Here is an 18,733-nt window from a genome sequence, read left to right on the forward strand (position 1 = left end):
ATGAGAAAAAGGGGATGAGCCAGACACTCAGGAGAACACTACTGCAAGGCTGAAGAAAGGGAACTCGGGACACGATGGGAAGATGCAGCCCTACCCCTCTCAGAACCACCCTGGTAAGATTGGGCTATACGTGGACTGTGACCAGGGTTGCCTCTCCTTCTTCTCTGTGTCCAGAGCCAGGGTCAAGCTCTTCCGCAGGTTTGAGAAGGTGCCGTTCTATCCCCTGCACCCAGCCATCACGCTCAGGGAGCCGGAGAGCAGAATGACCTTCAGATGATGAGGTCATGGGTCAAGGGGCTATGCCATGGTGATGCTTCAGCTCAGAAAATGGAGTAGTCCTAGAAGTGGAATAATTAGAACGAACATTCCCATTCAAGTCTATGTTCTGTGATGGATCTAGATCTATTTCTATGAGGAAATCTGTCATTTAAGAGGGTTTCAGAGGAGAGTTTCTATGTCATCCCCTGTAGGTCACAGAAGGAGTGCACATGGAAAGGTGATGGATTAGTCTGAATTTGCATAAACAAATACAACCTAAATAAATTAGATTGATACGCTTCATGTTTTTATTTAAATGTTTACTTAAGACTGTAAAGTATAATGGTTAAGGATAGCTATAAAGTACATACAATTAAGTTAAAGTACTTTTTTCTGCTGTGGGCTAAATCAGGGTCACAGTGTTTCTTGGTAGTCTTAATAAATCTACTTTGAAACAGAAGTATATATGTCACACATGGTTATGGGCTTAAAAAAAGAAGACACCTGTACCATGTCAGATATAGAGTTATTCAATTTTGCATCCCAATATTACACTTTATATACATCATAGAAGACTGAAATATAACCAAACCATCTTTAAATAGAACACCGGATATAATGTTTATTAGTTATGAAATTATAAAAAATATGAACATTCTACCAATGAGAGTGCTTTTGGTCGTTTGACTCTAGGAAAGAGTTTTAAAATTAAAGGAAGTAAAATGCATTGCCAGATGCATATGACTAAGTGAAATACATTTAAAAAGTAAAACAAAAATAAACAATGTCTCAAAATATTGGAGTCTTTATTCTTATGAAATTAAGACTACATGAGTGGACTGCAGATATCCAAGGTGGCCATCAGCATTGTCTCAGGTGTACTGCAGATATCATAATCTCTTCCTCTGTTCACAGCTGTGAGTTCATTCATCATGCAGAGGCTCTGTTCTGACCTCTAGTGGAGTCTAATAGATCCTCAGGGTCCATTGTGTGAGTTTCACCATCTCAACTTGCCTAACGACTCAAGGTAACTGAAATCTTCAGCCGTTCTGGTTGCTATGTACTTCAGTCGGACTGACAGCATTGAAGTTGTTTGTAGTGACGTCAAAATGAGGTCATCAAATGGGCCTCTCGGGTGGCGCAGTGGTCTAAGGCACTGTGCCACCAGAGACTCTGGGTACGAGCCCAGGCTCTGTCGCAGCCGGCCGCGGCCGGTTTGGCCGGCACTAGCGACTCCTGTGGCGGGCCGGGCGCAGTGCGCACTGACCAGGTCGCTAGGTGTACGGTGTAGGAGTTGTAGCAATGAGACAAGACAGTAACTACTAACAATTGGATACCACGAAAATGAGGTCATCAGCAATTGGATCATCTCTAACCAATCAGAGTATCAAAGCCAATGAAGAATTTTCAAAGCGCCATTGAAGGCTTCCACCATTTTAATGTAATCAACTGGGTGGGACTTCCAACATTTATTGGCTGATCCCTCCTGGTGGCCATATTGGAGTCATGTCCAACCGGTTCATCAGGAGGGATCAGCCAACCTGAAGAAGAAAATTGACTACTTCAAAATGAAGATAGCCTCAATGGTGCTGCACATGCTGTCACAGATAAAAAGATGAGTCCTCTATCTATGCGCTTTATCCACGTGTGTTCTGGCTCTGGCCCAAACCATCGGTTTCTGGGACCAATCAGAGCGGTTAGAATGTGTTTGCATTCTAGAAATTGTCAGGAAGGTACTCGGATCCAGACTCAGAAGACACTAACATCCGTGGGTGTGGCATAGCGTTTGTTCAGAGCAAGGAGTTTCGTTAGCCAGGCAACATCTCAACTACTGCCTGAAACCAAAATAAAGTCTTAAGAAAGCTCAAAGAAAGTTTGAATGGGTCAATGTACACTGTAAAACATAGATTATTTTTTACTTCTGAAATTATCTGCCTTATGTTTACGGTAATAGTACTGCATGATCATAATGTTTGTTGTATTTTAAAACATCAAGGCAATAAAGGCTACGCTTAGACAGGCAGCCCAATTCTGATCTTTTAACATCAGATCTTTTTCAGAGCTGATCTGATTGGTAAAAAGACCAATTAGTGAAAAAAATACAGAATTTGGGCTGCTTGTCTAAATGCAGCCAAAGTGACAAAGTCTTAGTTGAGATGTGTTACCTGATCGCAGCGCTGTAGATGACTGGGTCATCCTGGGCCTGTTTCCCCCTAGGAGTGGGCCTACAAACAAGAACACAGTAATTATCATGGTTGTGGAATTCTATTGTTGTTATCGTTATCTTTTACATTATAATTGCTATTATACAAATCATTGTTGCTAAAGACTGGTTTATACTAGGTCTAAAAACATGGCTGTAGACCATTAGAATATGAAGAAGTGTTGTTGGCAAAAACAACATTACATTTATACGCAGGACTGTCATTGCGACGGTAATTGTCCTTATTGCAGAGAGGATAGAACAGGTTGGTACCTGGATACTACACTGTAGAGATCCTCCTTGGCTTGTTGCTCCCTGAACATGTGGAAACAGAAACACACATATTGTTATTGGTTATCACAAGAAAATCTAAAGAAAATTGTCATATTAAGTGTATTTTTTTAAAGTAGCATTCTTACCATATAGAGCTGTAGATGGGCGTAGCTTCCTCGTTCTGCTGTTGTCTTACAGAGGACGTGAACACAAACACAGTGCAGTTGGTTAAGGTAACATCACCCATTGATTTGTGGATTGTTTAATCAATTATCACTTTACTTACATGTTTGCCCTTTGCTTGGTGTTGGTGTGCACTGTTGTATAGATGACTTCATCCTGTTGAGATGGTTCCTCCTCTCTCCGCTCTTCTGTCAGGCTACAGTCTGACGTGTGGCTGGTTACATGCGCTTCTGTGGTCTAGACACAGTGAGATGGAGACAGAGAAAATACTGGCAATGCATTTGTGAACAGCAGAACTTTCTGCACAATAGTTAAAAAAAAATCTGGGCAGACAAAGTTAAGCTACAATATTTCCACTTCCTTATGTAAATGATCACACTTTCACATCAATTTCCTCTGTGAATCAGCCAGTACACTTGCTCCTACCCACACACAGACATATACAATTACGGTCTATGCTGGTTGCAGGATTTTCTGCTTGCATCTCTCTCACCATGAACGTTGTGGGTGTTTTTGTGGTGAAGACTCTAGGCATGCTGATGGCTGTAGCATAAATAGTGACTGCTTGCATGTTGTTCTGTACATGTGATAGCTGTGCCACACTGTGCTGCAAATGCATTGGGTTCAAACATTGACCCTGCATGACTATCATCATCACAATTAGTATGATGATAAGAACGGAATAATTATTGTGTGGTTGCAACACAAAAGCACATATATGACATGTGTATAGCCCAAAACAAATAGCTGGAACAAATAGATAGAACAAATAGCTGAAACACAACGCTAGTAACCAATCGCTGGTAACAAATAGTTGGTAACAAATAGTTTAAAACATATTGTCACCTGTGTGTTCTCTTCTGTGTCTGATTTTGGTGCTGTAGTCTTTTTCCTGAGGACACAGAAATATGCAGCATGATTATGACAAATATAGAATGCAAAGTAAATGAGCTAAAAATATTTGTTTGAGGAAATAGTGGTTTAAACCTACCTGTGAGCAACAAGATGCCAAGCGACCATAGGCAAAATGACAATCATTGGCACTACAGCAAGCACTGCAATAAGTATTGTGAGTGTCACAGCTGCCATCCCCTTTGCATGATCTGCATATTAACACAAAAGCGTTATCATTTAAATTACATTTAAATCATGTAGCAGACACTCTTATCCAAAGTGACTTACAATCAGTGCATTCATCTTAAGATATCTAGGTGAGACAACCACATATCACAGTCATAGTAAATACATTTTTCCTCAATAAAGAAGTTATAAGCAAAGTCAGTGCTATTAGGAAAAGACAAGTGCATTTGTTTTTGCATTTAAGTTGTTCAGATTTCTGATTGCTAGAATTGTTCCTCTTTATAACCCATGTTGTGGTTTTACAAAATGTTATTGTACTTACCTTTGACTTTCAGAGATAGAATAGTGGAATTCTGTCTTCCATGCTTATTGCTGACGACACAGAAGTATTTCCCACTATTACCAGTGTGAGTAACATTCAACTGTAGCTCAGCCTGAGATACCATTTCCAGACAACTCTCTCCATCTATTTTAAACCAAGTGTAGTTCAATGTTGGGTTAGCATTGCTGCTGCAGGTCAAAGTAACATCACTACCCTCCAATACTTCAGATGACGGCCAGACTGAGACTGAGGGATTCCTAGGGCCATCTGAAAGAGATCAGACCACATCATCTAGTTGTTATCTTCCATCAGTGGCTTTTTAGAAAACAGTGTTACTTGTTGATAAAAACCTTCCTTTACTCACATTCAACGTTGACCCTGATAACCTCAGAAAGTGGTCTATTGTAATGCTTTGGAGAACATGAGTAGTTTCCAGAGTCTTGAAAGGATATGTCACAGAGGTAAAGAGTTGAGGACTCCTCTTGCAGGGGTTTTCCATTCCTGAACCACATAACTGCAGATGAACAGTTGTTCATACAGGTCAGATTCACACAATCCCCTTCTTTTATTGGTTCGTGTACTTTGGGTGTTGTCATCGAAATGATCAACTCTAAAAGTGAAGGGAAAAAACCGGTAAATGTCCTAATCTATAGACAACGCAATAGTGAGCTAAGCCCATTTCACGTTTGCAGCAAATGAAGGAAAACAGACTTACCAGAAATATTCACTTTTGCACCATTACTTCCCGTCCACTTGCCGCCGTTATTAGTTTCAAATCTGAATGCATATTCTCCACTGTCTCTCTGCTCTACTTGGTGGATTTGCAAAGAACAATTATGAACTTTGTTACCAACATACTCAAATTTGGTGCCGGTATGAGTTCTATTATTACTATCAATGATGAAAGGGCCATCAAAAAACTGTTTCCTCCCTTGACTCCACATAACTTTTTCCACTGTAAGGTTCTTGTTAACAACCATCTCAGGATAGTGATATGTGCAGAAAATGACAACAGAAGAGCCTCTTACTGCACAGACATCTTGATATACCACAAGCCAGTTGGTGCACAAAACCCCTAAAACAAAAATACATGTTTTATTGATTTACACTCACCTACCCTATGTATTTACAGTGCCTTGCTAAATTATTCATACCCCTTGAATTGCTTAACATTTTATTGTGTTACAAAGTGGGATAAAATGTATGTCATTTTTTTTGTCAACAATCTACTCAAAATGCTCTGATGTCAAAGTGGAAGAAAAATTATATATATTTTTTAAGATTAATAAAAATGTCACAACTAAAATATAGTCATTGTATAAGTATTCAGACCATTTGTTTAGGCAAGCCTACATGAGTTCAGGAGTAATATTTGGTTTTAAATATACTTAAGTATCAAAAGTAAATGGAATTGTTAAAATGTATCAAAAGTAAAATTATAAATAATTTAAAATTCCTTATATTAAGCAAACCAGACGGGACCATTTTCTTTGTTTTATTTATTGCCGGATAGCCAGGTGAACACTCCCAACACTCAGACATCATTTACAAACGAAGCATTTGTGTTTAGTAAGTCCGCCAGATCAGAGGCAGTATGGATGACCAGGGATGTTCTCTTGATAAGTGTGTTAATTGGACCATTTTCCTGTCAAAATGTAATGAGTGCTTTTGGGTATCAGGGAAAATATATGAAGTAAAAAGTGCATTATTTTCTGTAGGAATGTAGTGAAGTAAAATTAAAAGTTGGCAAAAATATAAATAGTAAAGTACAGATACCCCAAAATCGACTTAAGTAAAAATACTTTAAAGTACTACTTAAGTGCTTTACACCACTGGTTACATGGAAATAATAGAGATTGACATGACTTTTGAATGACTAACCCTTCCTCTGTACCCCGTACATACAACATCTGTAAGATCCCTCAGTCAAGTATTGAATTTCAAGCGCAGATTCAACTACAAAGACCAGGGAGCTTTTGGATAACTTCATAAAGAAGGACAGTGATTGGTAGATGGGTTACAATAAGTCAGATATTGAATATATCTTTAAGCATGGTCAAGTTAATCATTATGCTGTGGATGATGTAATAAACCACCCAGAAACAACAAAGATATAGTCATCCTTCTGAACTGAGCTGCAGGACAGGAAGGAAACTTTTCAGGGATGTTACCATGGGATGTTACCACCAAATTGGTGACAGTTACAGAACTTGAAGAATTAAGAAAATAATAATGGGCTAATATTTCACAATCCAGGTGGCTAAAGCTCTGAGAGACTTACCCAAGAAGACACATAGTTGTAATTGCTGTCAAATGTGTTCATAACATGTATTGACTCATGGAGATTTACACTTATGCAACAACTATATTTTAGTTTTTAATTTTAATTTAAATGAAAAAATAAAATGAAAAAAAATCCACTTTGACATTACATGTTATTCTGTTTAGATTGTTGACAAAAAAAATTATAAAATAAATGTTAATCCCGCATTGTAATACAAATCCAAGGGGTATGAATACCTTTTCAAGGCACTGTATTTAGACAGTGAATCTTTATACTCAAGCATTTGGGTTTGAGATAAAATGTTTTATGTGAGGTGACAGTACAGAATGTCACCTTTTATTTGAAGGTATTTTCATATATATTTTTTACAATTTAGAAATGAATGCACTTCATGTATCTAGTCCCCACATTTTAAGGTGTGAAGTATTTGGACAAATTAACTTAAAGTGCAATATTGTATCATTTTGGAGTGACCTCTTCTTATTTACACTTTTATTGTAAATAAGAATAGAATATGTTTCTGAACACTTCTACATAAATATGGATACTACCATGATATGGATAGTCCTGAATGAATTGTGAATAATGATGAGTGAGAAAGTTACAAGTGCACAAATATCATACCCCCAAGACATGCTAACCCTTACATAACCGGGAAGGTTAGCATTTTGGGGTATGATTTTTATGCGTCTGTAACGGTCTCACTCATCATTACTCACGATTCTTTCAGGACTATCCGTAATCCTGGTAGCATCCACATTAATGTAGACGTGTTTAGAAACATATTATATTCTTATTTACAATAAAAGTGACTCCAAAATGACACAATACATTGTATACCACTAATTATACATGATACATATAATAAATGACTTCCTAGTGTTATATTTCTGATTTCCTTCGTTGTTCTTACCAGGCAAAATGAGTAGAGACAGAGCCATTTCCATACAGATGGGTTGTGTCAGCCCAACACTCATCTCGGTAGCCAAACAGCAATCTCTCTAAGGTCCTTCACTTGTGTCAGAGTTCTTAATACAGCAGTCAAAAATGCAGAGGGAACCTCTGTCCTCTAGTTTAAAACACAGACGTTTTGTGTCAATTCATTTACGGGCTTGGAGTTACTCATCAGGAGCTGCGCTGCAAAAAGGCAAACTGTCTTTGCAAGTGTCATCAAAAGACAAAAAGTCTGGGTGTATCAGCTAGCTAATGAGCTGAGTGAGAGTCACCTGTTGACATCAGAGACACTCGCCGCAACCAAATCAGGTCATTTTACCACAGGCACAACGTGCCACCTACGGTGCCTTCAGAAAGTATTCATACCCCTTGACTTATTCCACATTTTGTTTTGTTACAGCTTGAATTCAAAATCGATTAAATAGATTTTTTTTGTCACCCATCTACACACAACACCCTATAGTGACCAAGTGAAAACATGTTTTTAGAAATTGTTGCTAATTCATTGTAAATTAAATACAGAAATATCTAATTTACATAAGTATTCACACCCCTGAGTCAATACATGTTAGAATCACCTACAGCTGTGAGTCTTTCTGGGTAAGTCTCTAAGAGTTTTGCACACCTGTATTGCACAATATTTGCACATTATTCTTTTTAAAATTCTTCAAGCTCTGTCAAGTTGGTTGTTGATCATTGCTAGACAGCAGTTTTCAAGTCTTGTCATATATTTTCAAGACGATTTAAGTCAAAACTGTAACTAGGCCACTCAGGAACATTCAATGTTGTCTTGGTAAGCAATAACAGTGTATCTTTGGCCTTGTGTTTTAGGTTGTTGTCCTGCTGAAAGCAGACTAATCTAGGTTTTCCTCTAGGATTTTGCCTCTGCTTAGCTCTATTCTGGTTCTTTCTATCCTAAAAAATCCCTAGTCCTTGCCGATGACAAACATATCCATAACATGATGCAGCCACCACTATGCTTGAATATGAAGAGTGGTACTCAGTGATGTGTTGCATTGGATTTGTCCCAAACATTACATTTTGTATGCAGGATATAAAGTTAATTTCTTTGTCACATTTGTTGCAGTTTTATTTTAGTGCATTATTGCAAACAGGATGCATGATTTGGAATATTTGTATTATGTACAGACATCCTTCTTTTCTGCCTGCGGCTATGGAACCCTGACCTGTTCACCGGACGTGCTTGTTGCACCCTCAACAACTACTATGATTATTATTATTTGACCATGCTGGTCATTTATGAACATTTTAACATCTTGACCATGTTCTGTTATAATATCCACCCGACACAGCCAGAAGAGGACTGGCCACCCCTCATAGCCTGGTTCCGCTCTAGGTTTCTTCCTAGGTTTTTGGCCTTTCTAGGGAGTTTTTCCTAGGGAGTTTTTCCTAGCCACCGTGCTTCTTTCACATGCATTGCTTGCTGTTTGGAGTTTTAGGCTGGGTTTCTGTACAGCGCTTTGAGATATCAGCTGATGTACGAAGGGCTATATAAATACATTTGATTTGATTTTCACTCTTGTCATTTAGGTTAGTATTGTGGAGTAAGTACAATGTTGTTGATCCATCCTCAGTTTTCTCCTATCACAGACATTGAACTCTGTAACTTTTTTAAAGTCACCATTGGCCTCATGGTGAAATCCCTGAATGTTTTCCTTCCTCTCCGGCAACTTAGTTAGGAAGGACGCCTGTATCTTTGTAGTGACTGGGTGTATTGATACACCATCCAAAGTGTAATTAATAACTTCCCCATGCTCAAAGGGATATTCAATGTCTGCTTCTTTGTTGTGCCCTTCTCTGGGAGGCATTGGAAAACCTTGCTTGTCTTTGTGGTTGAATCTGTTTGAAATTCACTGCTCAACTAAAGGACCTTACAGATAATTGTATGTGTGTGGTACAGTCATTAAAAAATCATGTTAAAAATTATTGCAGAGTGAGTCCATGCAACTTAAGACAATTTTTTACTCCTGAATTTATTTAGGCTTGCCATAACAAAGGGGTTGAATACTTATTGAAACAGGACATTTGAGTTTTTCATTTGTAATGAATTTGTAATTAACTTTGATATGATGGGGTATTGTGTGTAGGCTAGTGACACAAAATCTCAGTCAATTTAACACAACAAAATGTGGAAAAAGTCAAGGGGTGTGAATACTTTCTGAAGGCACTGTAAGTCATTTCCATTCATACTGTATGTTAGCCAGGGCGCGTGACCCAGATTGTACCCTCTGCTCAGGGCAAAAAAAGTAGGCCTGCCAATCACAACTTCTGCTGGTGTCCAGACCAAATAAGGAGAATATTGTTACACTGAAGTGATTGTGTGTGATGTTGTACATTGTCCACATGGTGGCAGACTACTGTGTATGACTCACATTTCCGGAAGTAAATTATTCCACACAGAAGATTTATAGAATAAACCAACTATATGAACATGCGCCATACATTTGTGAAACCAAAAATGAATATTAGACAAAACAGAGAATAGTTTATACTATAATTTAAAAAACTCAGAGAAATCCTTTTAAAAAAAGGTTTACCGTAGGCTAGGTAGGCTATATGCTAAACTTCACAGTGGGTTTCCAATAACATAAAAACATAACATATTAATAAATATATAGGAAACTTGAGCAACATTGTGAATTGTAAACCTTGTAAATAATCAGAAAATGTAAGTGGTTAATATGCTTTGATGTGTGCAGAACCTGACGTTACTACCCTTCAGCAGCTTTATGAACTGATACATTCGCTTAATCTAAATTAAACGTCAGATCATGTCTGACACCATACCCCCCTTCAGACTCTACAAGCCTACGTCCCTGGCTCCCCAACGCGTAAAACCGATCAATCCACACACGATTCTATCAAGCGGAATATGAATCACCCACTCTATCGTAGCCTAGTTGACGAAATTTAAATACGATCACGAGGTCACTATATAAGAGAGGACAGTAGGGAAAAAACATATACCAAGTTCTCATCGAGGTGATGTTATAGGGAGAAAGTTAAAGGAGCGCAAGAACGAGAACTTCACACAGTGTTCAACATGGAGAGGTCCGTTAAACTTGCTTTAGTAATTGTAGCTATGTCCATGCTGGTTTCTTGCAACCCAACCGAAGCGTGGTACAAGCAAGTTTCCGGCCCAAGCTACTACTCGGTGGGCAGAGCTTCGGGTTTGCTGTCCGGGATCCGGAGATCACCATATGTTAGGAGGTCCGAGACCAATTCATTGGCGGACAGCGGAGAGTCTACGGTGAACAGCGTCCTCTCGGGACCGAGCAGTCGACTGAATTCGGTGCTTAAATCTATGGTAAGAGGCTATATTTTACATTACTGATGTTCAATTGAGCAATGCGCATTGGAAACAGGCACTTCCTGTGGTGCGTAAAAGTGCTTAAAGGTGCGTAAAAGTTACATTTCACAGGGCACAGACAAGAATAATCAAAAGTAGTCCAATTGTTTTGTTTTTTTGGTAGACTATATTTCAAACAGTTTTGACACCCTGAAACTGGATCATGAAGGAGCTGTCCATTCAGCACCAGCGCACCACCAAGTAGCCTACAGCCTCATTATACAGTCAAGTTTGGACTGATTAGAAGAAAACTACAATAAATCAAAAGGACATATTAGAATGTCAGTTTATAGTCATAAATTGTTATTTTCAAAATCCACATTTCGGGGAAATTAATCTCAAACAGCCACAAGTCTTGAACATCAACGAACTTTCTCATAATTCGCTTAATGTTGCATTATGTTGATTAAAATGTCTTGTTTTTTTCAGCCTATTTGTATCAAAGATATCACACCGAATCTGCAGAGCTGCGAACTTGTTCAGGATGGTTCAAGGTTATTTCAATGTAAAGCAGACGTGTTCGTGTCGCTCGACTCATTAGACTGTGTGGAAGCATGATCAGCACCGCGAACGTGGATGGACTGATAACGTTCGATGGAACCGAATGTTTCTTATTTTCACAAATATTGTGAGAAAGTCTGTTTTAGACTGCGCATGGCAGTATGCTGACTACTACTTCCCCTAACGGGTAATAGCCAAATTGTCTGTTAAATCATATTATGTAATGCATAGCAATGTACATATGTATTAATGTCCTTGTTTAATGAATAAATACATCTTATATTGCACTCAAATTATTTTACCCAATTATTTCGCCCTATAAGTCAAAATGAATCCTGCTTCACACATTTGTACAATTATTATATATCAATTATCTATACACCTATTTGTATGTAAATGTTAAGACACATTTTAGTTAACTCAAATAGGCCATAATACAAACCACTCAAGCTTGGCATACATCTGCCGCCATCTTAAAATAATTACCAAAGACAAGTAGGCCTATACATTATTTTATTGAATTAAAGACTTATAAAATGTCAAGAATACAGTCAAAATGAGGAATGTCCATCCATATTAACTTAGCTCAGTCCTTTAAATCCATGATGACAATACAAATTAACTAAGGATATAGCTTTGAATGTCCTGAGCAACTAAATGAAGTTGGTTTTACAGATCATAACAGTAAAAATAAATGTACAAAACACAATGACAGTTTTCTGTAGTTAGTAAATATTACATATGTTAAATTATATAAAAACAAATATCCATCAATAAAATCTAGAAAGTGTCTTTAAGGCACTGATGCAGTCAAATGCACCCAGGTCAGGGCTTATAGCAATGAGAAGTTCTCCAAGTTCTCCTTGACGACGGTGTCCATGACGACGTGGAAGACCACCCGTACGTTGTGGGTGTCCGTGGCAGTGGTGTAGTGGTGGTAGACAAGCTTGTTGGGGGTCCTGTTGCAGGCCACAAACATGGCAGTGATGTGACGTGCAGCAGCATCCACGTCCCAGTCGGCTCCTGTATTAGGGGACGTAGCAGAGAAGTCACGTCAGTTGAGTGACATATCCAATTGAGTGACGTGTACAAGTTGAATTTCAAGTTCAATCTCCCACAATTTACTAGCCATAGGGCAGTCTGGGCAACTGCCTGATGGGCTGGTCCATCTTCAGCCCATGTTGTAGTAAATTTAGTTTTTTGTGCTGTGATCATTATTTGGCTAATGAAGGGCCCCCCCTAAAAAAAGTGTTACAAATTCCATGGCAAATATATTTTCTCAGTCTGCCCCTGTCCATCTCTATAGGCTTGTAGCTTATTCCATATCATCAACTCCATCACACAATTACAAAGACTGACTCTGGTACAAGAGTGCTGTAAGGAAACATGTTTAGTAGCAATCATGCGTCAATGGGGTTTGCGGTCCTAAAAATGAAAAACGGTGAGTCTTGCTCCTAGATATTCCTTAAAACATTTTTTAAAAACACAGTATTAGCTAGATGTGTGCATGTTTCAAAATCATGGACAGACACGTGAAAGGTTTGGAAAAATCCAGTGTCTGGAGATAAATGTCTCATTTAGGCATGATGAACTGAAACTCAGTGAACAAGTGAAATTATGTTCCGTGACAAGTTCACGCAAAACAACTTGGTTCTTATAGAGTGGAAAAACGGAGAGAGAACAACCCCTGCAGCTCAACTGAAGACTGAATCACCTCCATGTTAATTACCACACCTCCTGCTCTGCAGGATGAGAGTGAAATATGTTAGACTGTTACTGAGCCCTGAGGACCACAGAGGCTGTGTATAAGTGAGGTGTTATCGGTCTGCCATGATAACTCCCTGGCAAGACATTCTGGCTTCTGAGTGGCTGCGTCTGAAATGGTACCGTATAGACCTCTGGTCAGAAGTAGTGCACCATGTAGAGAATAGGGTGCACTTTGAGTCGCAGCCATTGTCTTGTATCTTGATACTCCCATTGGGAATGCTATGAGTAGGTTTCCCCTCATGCTGCAGGGAAAACTGCAGTAGATCCAGTCTAGAGAATGTGGTAGCGTAAACCGGAATGTGGATACTGGATGTATGTTCCAGGGAGATTCCCATAGAAAACACAAGGATGCCTGCAAAGAAGGGATTCTCCATATGGAGAAACCAGTCCCAGCTTTAAAATGACATGCAGCTTATAAAGCCTTTCTAAACACTACATAAATGTATGTCATGCTCTATAAAGGGTTCATAAATGTCGCATAACTGTGTGACAACCACCAATGTCAAATATGCCATAACCCACTGTTAAATATTACAAAACTGCTTCATAAAAGGGTGGCATAAGCATAGCTGAATAAATCATTAAATTGAGGCTTCACAAAGCATTTATAACCTTGTCATGCATGTTGGTAGAGCATTGCAATGTCAGGATAGTGGGTTTGATTCCCGGGACCAGCCATATGTAAAAATGTATGCACACATGACTAAGTCGCTTTGGATAAAAATCTCTTAAAATGGCAAAATTATTATACACTTCTCCAAAAAATAAAGGGAACACTTAAAACAACACAATGTAACTCCAAGTCAATCACACTTCTGTGAAATCAAACTGTCCACTTAGGAAGCAACACTGATTGACAATAAATTTCACATGCTGTTGTGCAAATGGAATAGACAACAGGTGGAAATTATAGGCAATTAGCAAGACACCCCCAATAAAGGAGTGGTTCTGCAGGTGGTAACCGCAGACCACTTCTCAGTTCCTATGCTTCCTGGCTGATGTTTTGGTCACTTTTGAATGCTGGCGGTGCTTTCACTCTAGTGGTAGCATGAGACGGAGTCTACAACCCACACAAGTGGCTCAGGTAGTGCAGCTCATCCAGGATGGCACATCAATGCAAGCTGTGGCAAGAAGGTTTGCCGTGTCTGTCAGCGTAGTGTCCAGAGCATGGAGGCACTACCAGGAGACAGGCCAGTACATCAGGAGACGTGGAGGAGGCCGTAGGAGGGCAACAACCCAGCAGCAGGACCGCTACCCCCGCCTTTGTGCAAGGAGGAGCACTGCCAGAGCCCTGCAAAATGACCTCCAGCAGGCCACAAATGTGCATGTGTCTGCTCGAATGGTCAGAAACAGACTCCATGAGGGTGGTATGAGGGCACGACATCCACAGGTGGGGGTTGTGCTTACAGCCCAACACCGTGCAGGACGTTTGGCATTTGCCAGAGAACACCAAGAGTGGCAAATTCGCCACTGGCGCCCTGTGCTCTTCACAGATGAAAGCAGGTTCACACTGAGCACATGTGACAGACGTGACAGAGTCTGGAGACGCCGTGGAGAATGTTCTACTGCCTGCAACATCCTCCAGCATGACCGGTTTGGTTGTGGGTCAGTCATGGTGTGGGGTGGCATTTCTTTGGGGGGGGCGCACAGCCCTCCATGTGCTCGCCAGAGGTAGCTTTGACTGCCATTAGGTACCGAGATGAGATCCTCAGACCCCTTGTGAGACCATATGTTGGTGCGGTTGGCCCTGGGTTCCTCCTAATGCAAGACAATGCTAGACCTCATGTGGCTGGAGTGTGTCAGCAGTTCCTGCAAGTGGAAGGCATTGATGCTATGGACTGGCCCGCCCGTTCCCCAGACCTGAATCCAATTGAGCACATCATGTCTTGCTCCATCCACCAACGCCACGTTGCACCACAGACTGTCCAGGAGTTGGCGGATGCTATAGTCCAGGTCTGGGAGGAGATCCCTCAGGAGACCATCCGCCACCTCATCAGGAGCATGCCCAGGCGTTGTAGGGAGGTCATACAGGCACGTGGAGGCCACACACACTACTGAGCCTCATTTTGACTTGTTTTAAGGACATTACATCAAAGTTGGATCAGCCTGTAGTGTGGTTTTCCTCTTTATTTTTGAGTGACTCCAAATCCAGACCTCCATGGGTTGATAAATTGGATTTCCATTGATTATTTTTGTGTGATTTTGTTGTCAGCACATTCAACTATGTAAAGAAAAAAGTATTTAATAAGATTATTTCATTCATTCAGATCTAGGATGTGTTGTTTTAGTGTTGCCTTTCTTTTTTTGAGCAGTGTATTTCACTAAAACACTTCTAGGATGGCCCAACTGTTTTCCCTCTTGGGAGCATAGACAATATTGACCTCAACATTCTGCAAAATGCTGTGCTGCAGGATGACACAGGCTCTAAAGTGCTGTCATGCACAGAAAATGTTAAAGCCTTTTAAAATTATTTCAAATTTGCCTAATTCTGATTGTGTCTTTCCAAATTCCGCAATCTTTCTGGTTTTCCCCAGGGTTTTTTTTTTTACACTTTAATACAAAAAAACGGAACTGCTTAAAACAATGCTTAAACCGCATCAGGGGGCAACTTTTTATCTCTACAATATATATCATAAAACCAGACATATATACAGTGCCTTCAGAAAGTATTCAGACCACTTGACTTTACACATTTTGGTAGGTTACAGCTGTATTCAAAAATGTATTAAATAGTTTTTTTTCTGCCTGATCAATACACACAGACAAACCAAAAACAGGATTTTATAAATGTTTGCTAACCCTCCCACTCTGTCTGCCAAATTCTCTTTTCTCTTGTTTTATTTAATAGGATGTTGGTGGGAGGAGTTGGGGGTTGTCAGCGAAAATGGGACACATGTGCTCGTATTTATCCCTGGGACACACCCACCTTTCCCCCCCATACATCAAGGACACTCTCCACGCAGACTGTTTTTGGTTGTGGCATTTGGGGGCTTCAGTGTTCATTTGTTTTGGCACCTCAACACCCATCATTAACACCAGCTATACACGCATCCACCCACTCACACTGACCCCCCCCCCCCCCACACACACACACTTGTTACTTAGATATAGTTTAATATATATGTGTGTTACTTCTTTATCTCCCCATTGTCTCCCTCTTATGGGCTACAAGCCAGTTCAGAACAGGTTTGACGCTACAAGCTTGGCACACCTGTGTTTGGGAAGTTACTCCCATTCTTCTCTGCAGATCCTCTTAAGCTCTGTCAGGTTGGATGGGGAGCTTTGCGACAGCTTTTTTCAGATCTCTCCAGAGATGTTCGATGGTGTTCAAGTCTGGGCTCTGGCTGGGCCACTCAAGAACATTGAGACTTGTCCTGAAGCCACTCTTGCATTATCTTGGTTGTGTGCTTAGGGTCATTGTCCTGTTGGAAGGTGAACCTTAACCCCAGTCTGAGGTCCTGAGCGCTCTGGAGCAGGTTTTCCCATCAAGGATCTCTTTGTACTTTGCTCCGTTCATCGGTGACTCAATCCTGACTAGTCTCCCAGTCCCTGCCGCTGATAAACCATCCCACAGTATGACGCTGCCACCACCATGCTTCACCGTAGGGATAATGCCAGGTTTCCTCCAGACGTGACACTTTGCATTCAGGCCAAAGAGTTCAATATTTGTTTCATCAGACAAGAGAATCTTATTTCTCATGCCTTTTGGCAAACTCCAAGTGACCTGTAATGTGCATTTTACTGAGGAGTGGCTGCCATCTGGCCACTACCATAAAAGGCCTGATTGGTGGTTGTCCTTCTGGAAGGTTCTCCCATCTCCACAGAGTAACTCTGGAGCTCTGTCAGTGTGACCATCGGTTTCTTGGTCACCTCCCTGGCCAAGGCCCTTCTCCCCCGATTGCTCAGTTTGGCCAGGCGGCCAGCTCTAGGAAGAGTCTTGGTGGGTCAAAATTTCCTCCACTTAAAAAAAATAAAAATGGAGGCCACTGTGTTCTTGGGGACCTTTAAATGGTGCAAAAATGTTTTGGTTCCCTTCCCCAGATCTGTGCCTCGACACAATCCTGTCTCAGAGCTCTACGGACAAGTCCATCATCGTGGCTTGGATATTGCTCTGACATGAACTGTGGGACCTTATATAGACAGGTGTGTGCCTTTCCAACTCATGTCCAATGAATTCAATTTACCACAGGTGGACTACAATCAAGTTGTAGAAATATCAAGGATGATCAATGGAAACAGGATGCACCTGAGCGCAAGAATCTGAACATGTGTAAATAAGTATTGTTTATATTATTTTTAACAGAATGTGCAAACATTTCGAAAAAACCTGTTTTCGCATTGTCATTATGGGGTATTGTGTGGATTGATGAGGAATATATTTTAATCCAGTTTAGAATAAGGCTCTAACATAAAATGTGGAAAAAGTCAAGGGGTCTGAATTCTTTCCGAATGCACTGTATGTCCACCAGGAGAGGGAGGGAGGGAGGGAGGGAGGTAGGTAGGTATGTATGTATACACACATACATACATACATACCTACCTCTCTCTCTCTCTCTCTCTCTCACCAGGATCCATATTGACCATACAGTTGAAGTCGGACGTTTACATAGACTTAGGTTGGAGTCATTAAAACTCGTTTTTCAACCACTCCACTTTCTTAAGAAACTATAGTTTTGGCAAGTTGGTTAGGACATCTACTTTGTGCATTAAAAACAATTTTTCCAACAATTGTTTAAAGATTATATCACTGTGTCACAATTAAAGTGGGTCAGAAGTTTACATACACTAAGTTGACTGCCTTTAAACAGCTTGGAAAATTCCAGAAAATTATGTTATGGCTGTAGAAGCTTCTGACAGGCGAATTGACATCATTTGAGTCAATTGGAGGTGCACCTGTGGATGCATTTCAAGGCCTGCCTTCAAACTCAGTGCCTCTTTGCTTGACATCATGGGAAAATCAAAAGCAAGCAGCCAAGACCACAGCAAAGAAATTTTAGACCTCCACAAGTCTGGTTCATCCTTGGGAGCAATTTCCAAACGCCTGAAGGTACCACGTTCATCTGTACAAACAATAGTACGCAAGTATAAACACCATAAGACCACGCAGCCTTCATACTGCTCAGGAAGGAGACACGTTCTGTCTCCTAGAGATGAACGTACTTTGGTGAGAAAAGTGCAAAAACAATCCCAGAACAGCAAAGGACCTTGTGAAGATGCTGGAGGAAACGGGTACAAAAGTATCTATCCAAAGTAAAACAAATCCTATAAATCGACATAACATGAAAAGCCACTCAGCAAGGAAGCAGCCACTGCTCCAAAACCGCCATAAAAAAGCCAGACTACGGTTTGCAACTGCACATGAGGACAAAGATTGTACTTTTTGGAGAAATGTCCTCTGGTCTGATGACACAAAAATAGAACTGTTTGGCCATAATGACCATCGTTATGTTTGGAGGAAAAAGGGGGATGCTTGCAAGCCGAAGAACACCATCCCAACCGTGAAGCACAGGTGTGCTTTGCTGCAGGAGGGACTGGTGC

General features: G+C 40.3%; 2 protein-coding genes across 6 annotated transcripts in view; both read right to left on the reverse strand.

The window, feature by feature from the left end:
- Nucleotides 1-163: 163 nt before the first annotated feature.
- On the reverse strand, nt 164-7,799 carry LOC115207031 (B-cell receptor CD22). Of its 5 annotated transcripts, none has more exons than XM_029774067.1 (11): nt 7,517-7,799; nt 5,035-5,394; nt 4,684-4,929; nt 4,320-4,586; nt 3,909-4,020; nt 3,764-3,809; nt 3,021-3,154; nt 2,881-2,925; nt 2,735-2,776; nt 2,424-2,483; nt 164-338 (listed from the first exon to the last, which is right to left on the reverse strand). In XM_029774067.1, the coding sequence occupies exons 1-11, from the start codon at nt 7,578-7,580 to the stop codon at nt 290-292; spliced, it is 1,425 nt and encodes a 474-aa protein (XP_029629927.1). In that variant the 5' UTR covers nt 7,581-7,799; the 3' UTR covers nt 164-289. The 5 variants fall into 5 exon arrangements, 3 of the variants coding, with proteins under 3 accessions (XP_029629927.1, XP_029629928.1, XP_029629935.1); XR_003880895.1 differs by lacking the exon at nt 164-338 and adding an exon at nt 1,555-2,093 and having other exon boundaries at nt 2,666-2,776; XR_003880898.1 differs by lacking the exon at nt 164-338 and adding an exon at nt 1,555-2,093 and having other exon boundaries at nt 2,666-2,776; nt 2,881-2,918; nt 7,517-7,798.
- A 4,053-nt stretch (nt 7,800-11,852) lies between these two features.
- LOC115207079 (guanine nucleotide-binding protein G(o) subunit alpha) overlaps nt 11,853-18,733 on the reverse strand; it is a 36,940-nt gene continuing 30,059 nt past the window's right edge. Inside the window, exon 10 of the mRNA XM_029774082.1 lies at nt 11,853-12,451. Within this exon, the coding sequence (XP_029629942.1) occupies nt 12,261-12,451 (191 nt within the window). The 3' untranslated portion in view covers nt 11,853-12,260. The remainder of the gene's footprint in view (nt 12,452-18,733) is intronic.

This window comes from Salmo trutta, chromosome 1 (assembly GCF_901001165.1).
Source record: "Salmo trutta chromosome 1, fSalTru1.1, whole genome shotgun sequence".
In the NCBI taxonomy this organism is placed as follows: Eukaryota; Metazoa; Chordata; class Actinopteri; order Salmoniformes; family Salmonidae; genus Salmo; species Salmo trutta.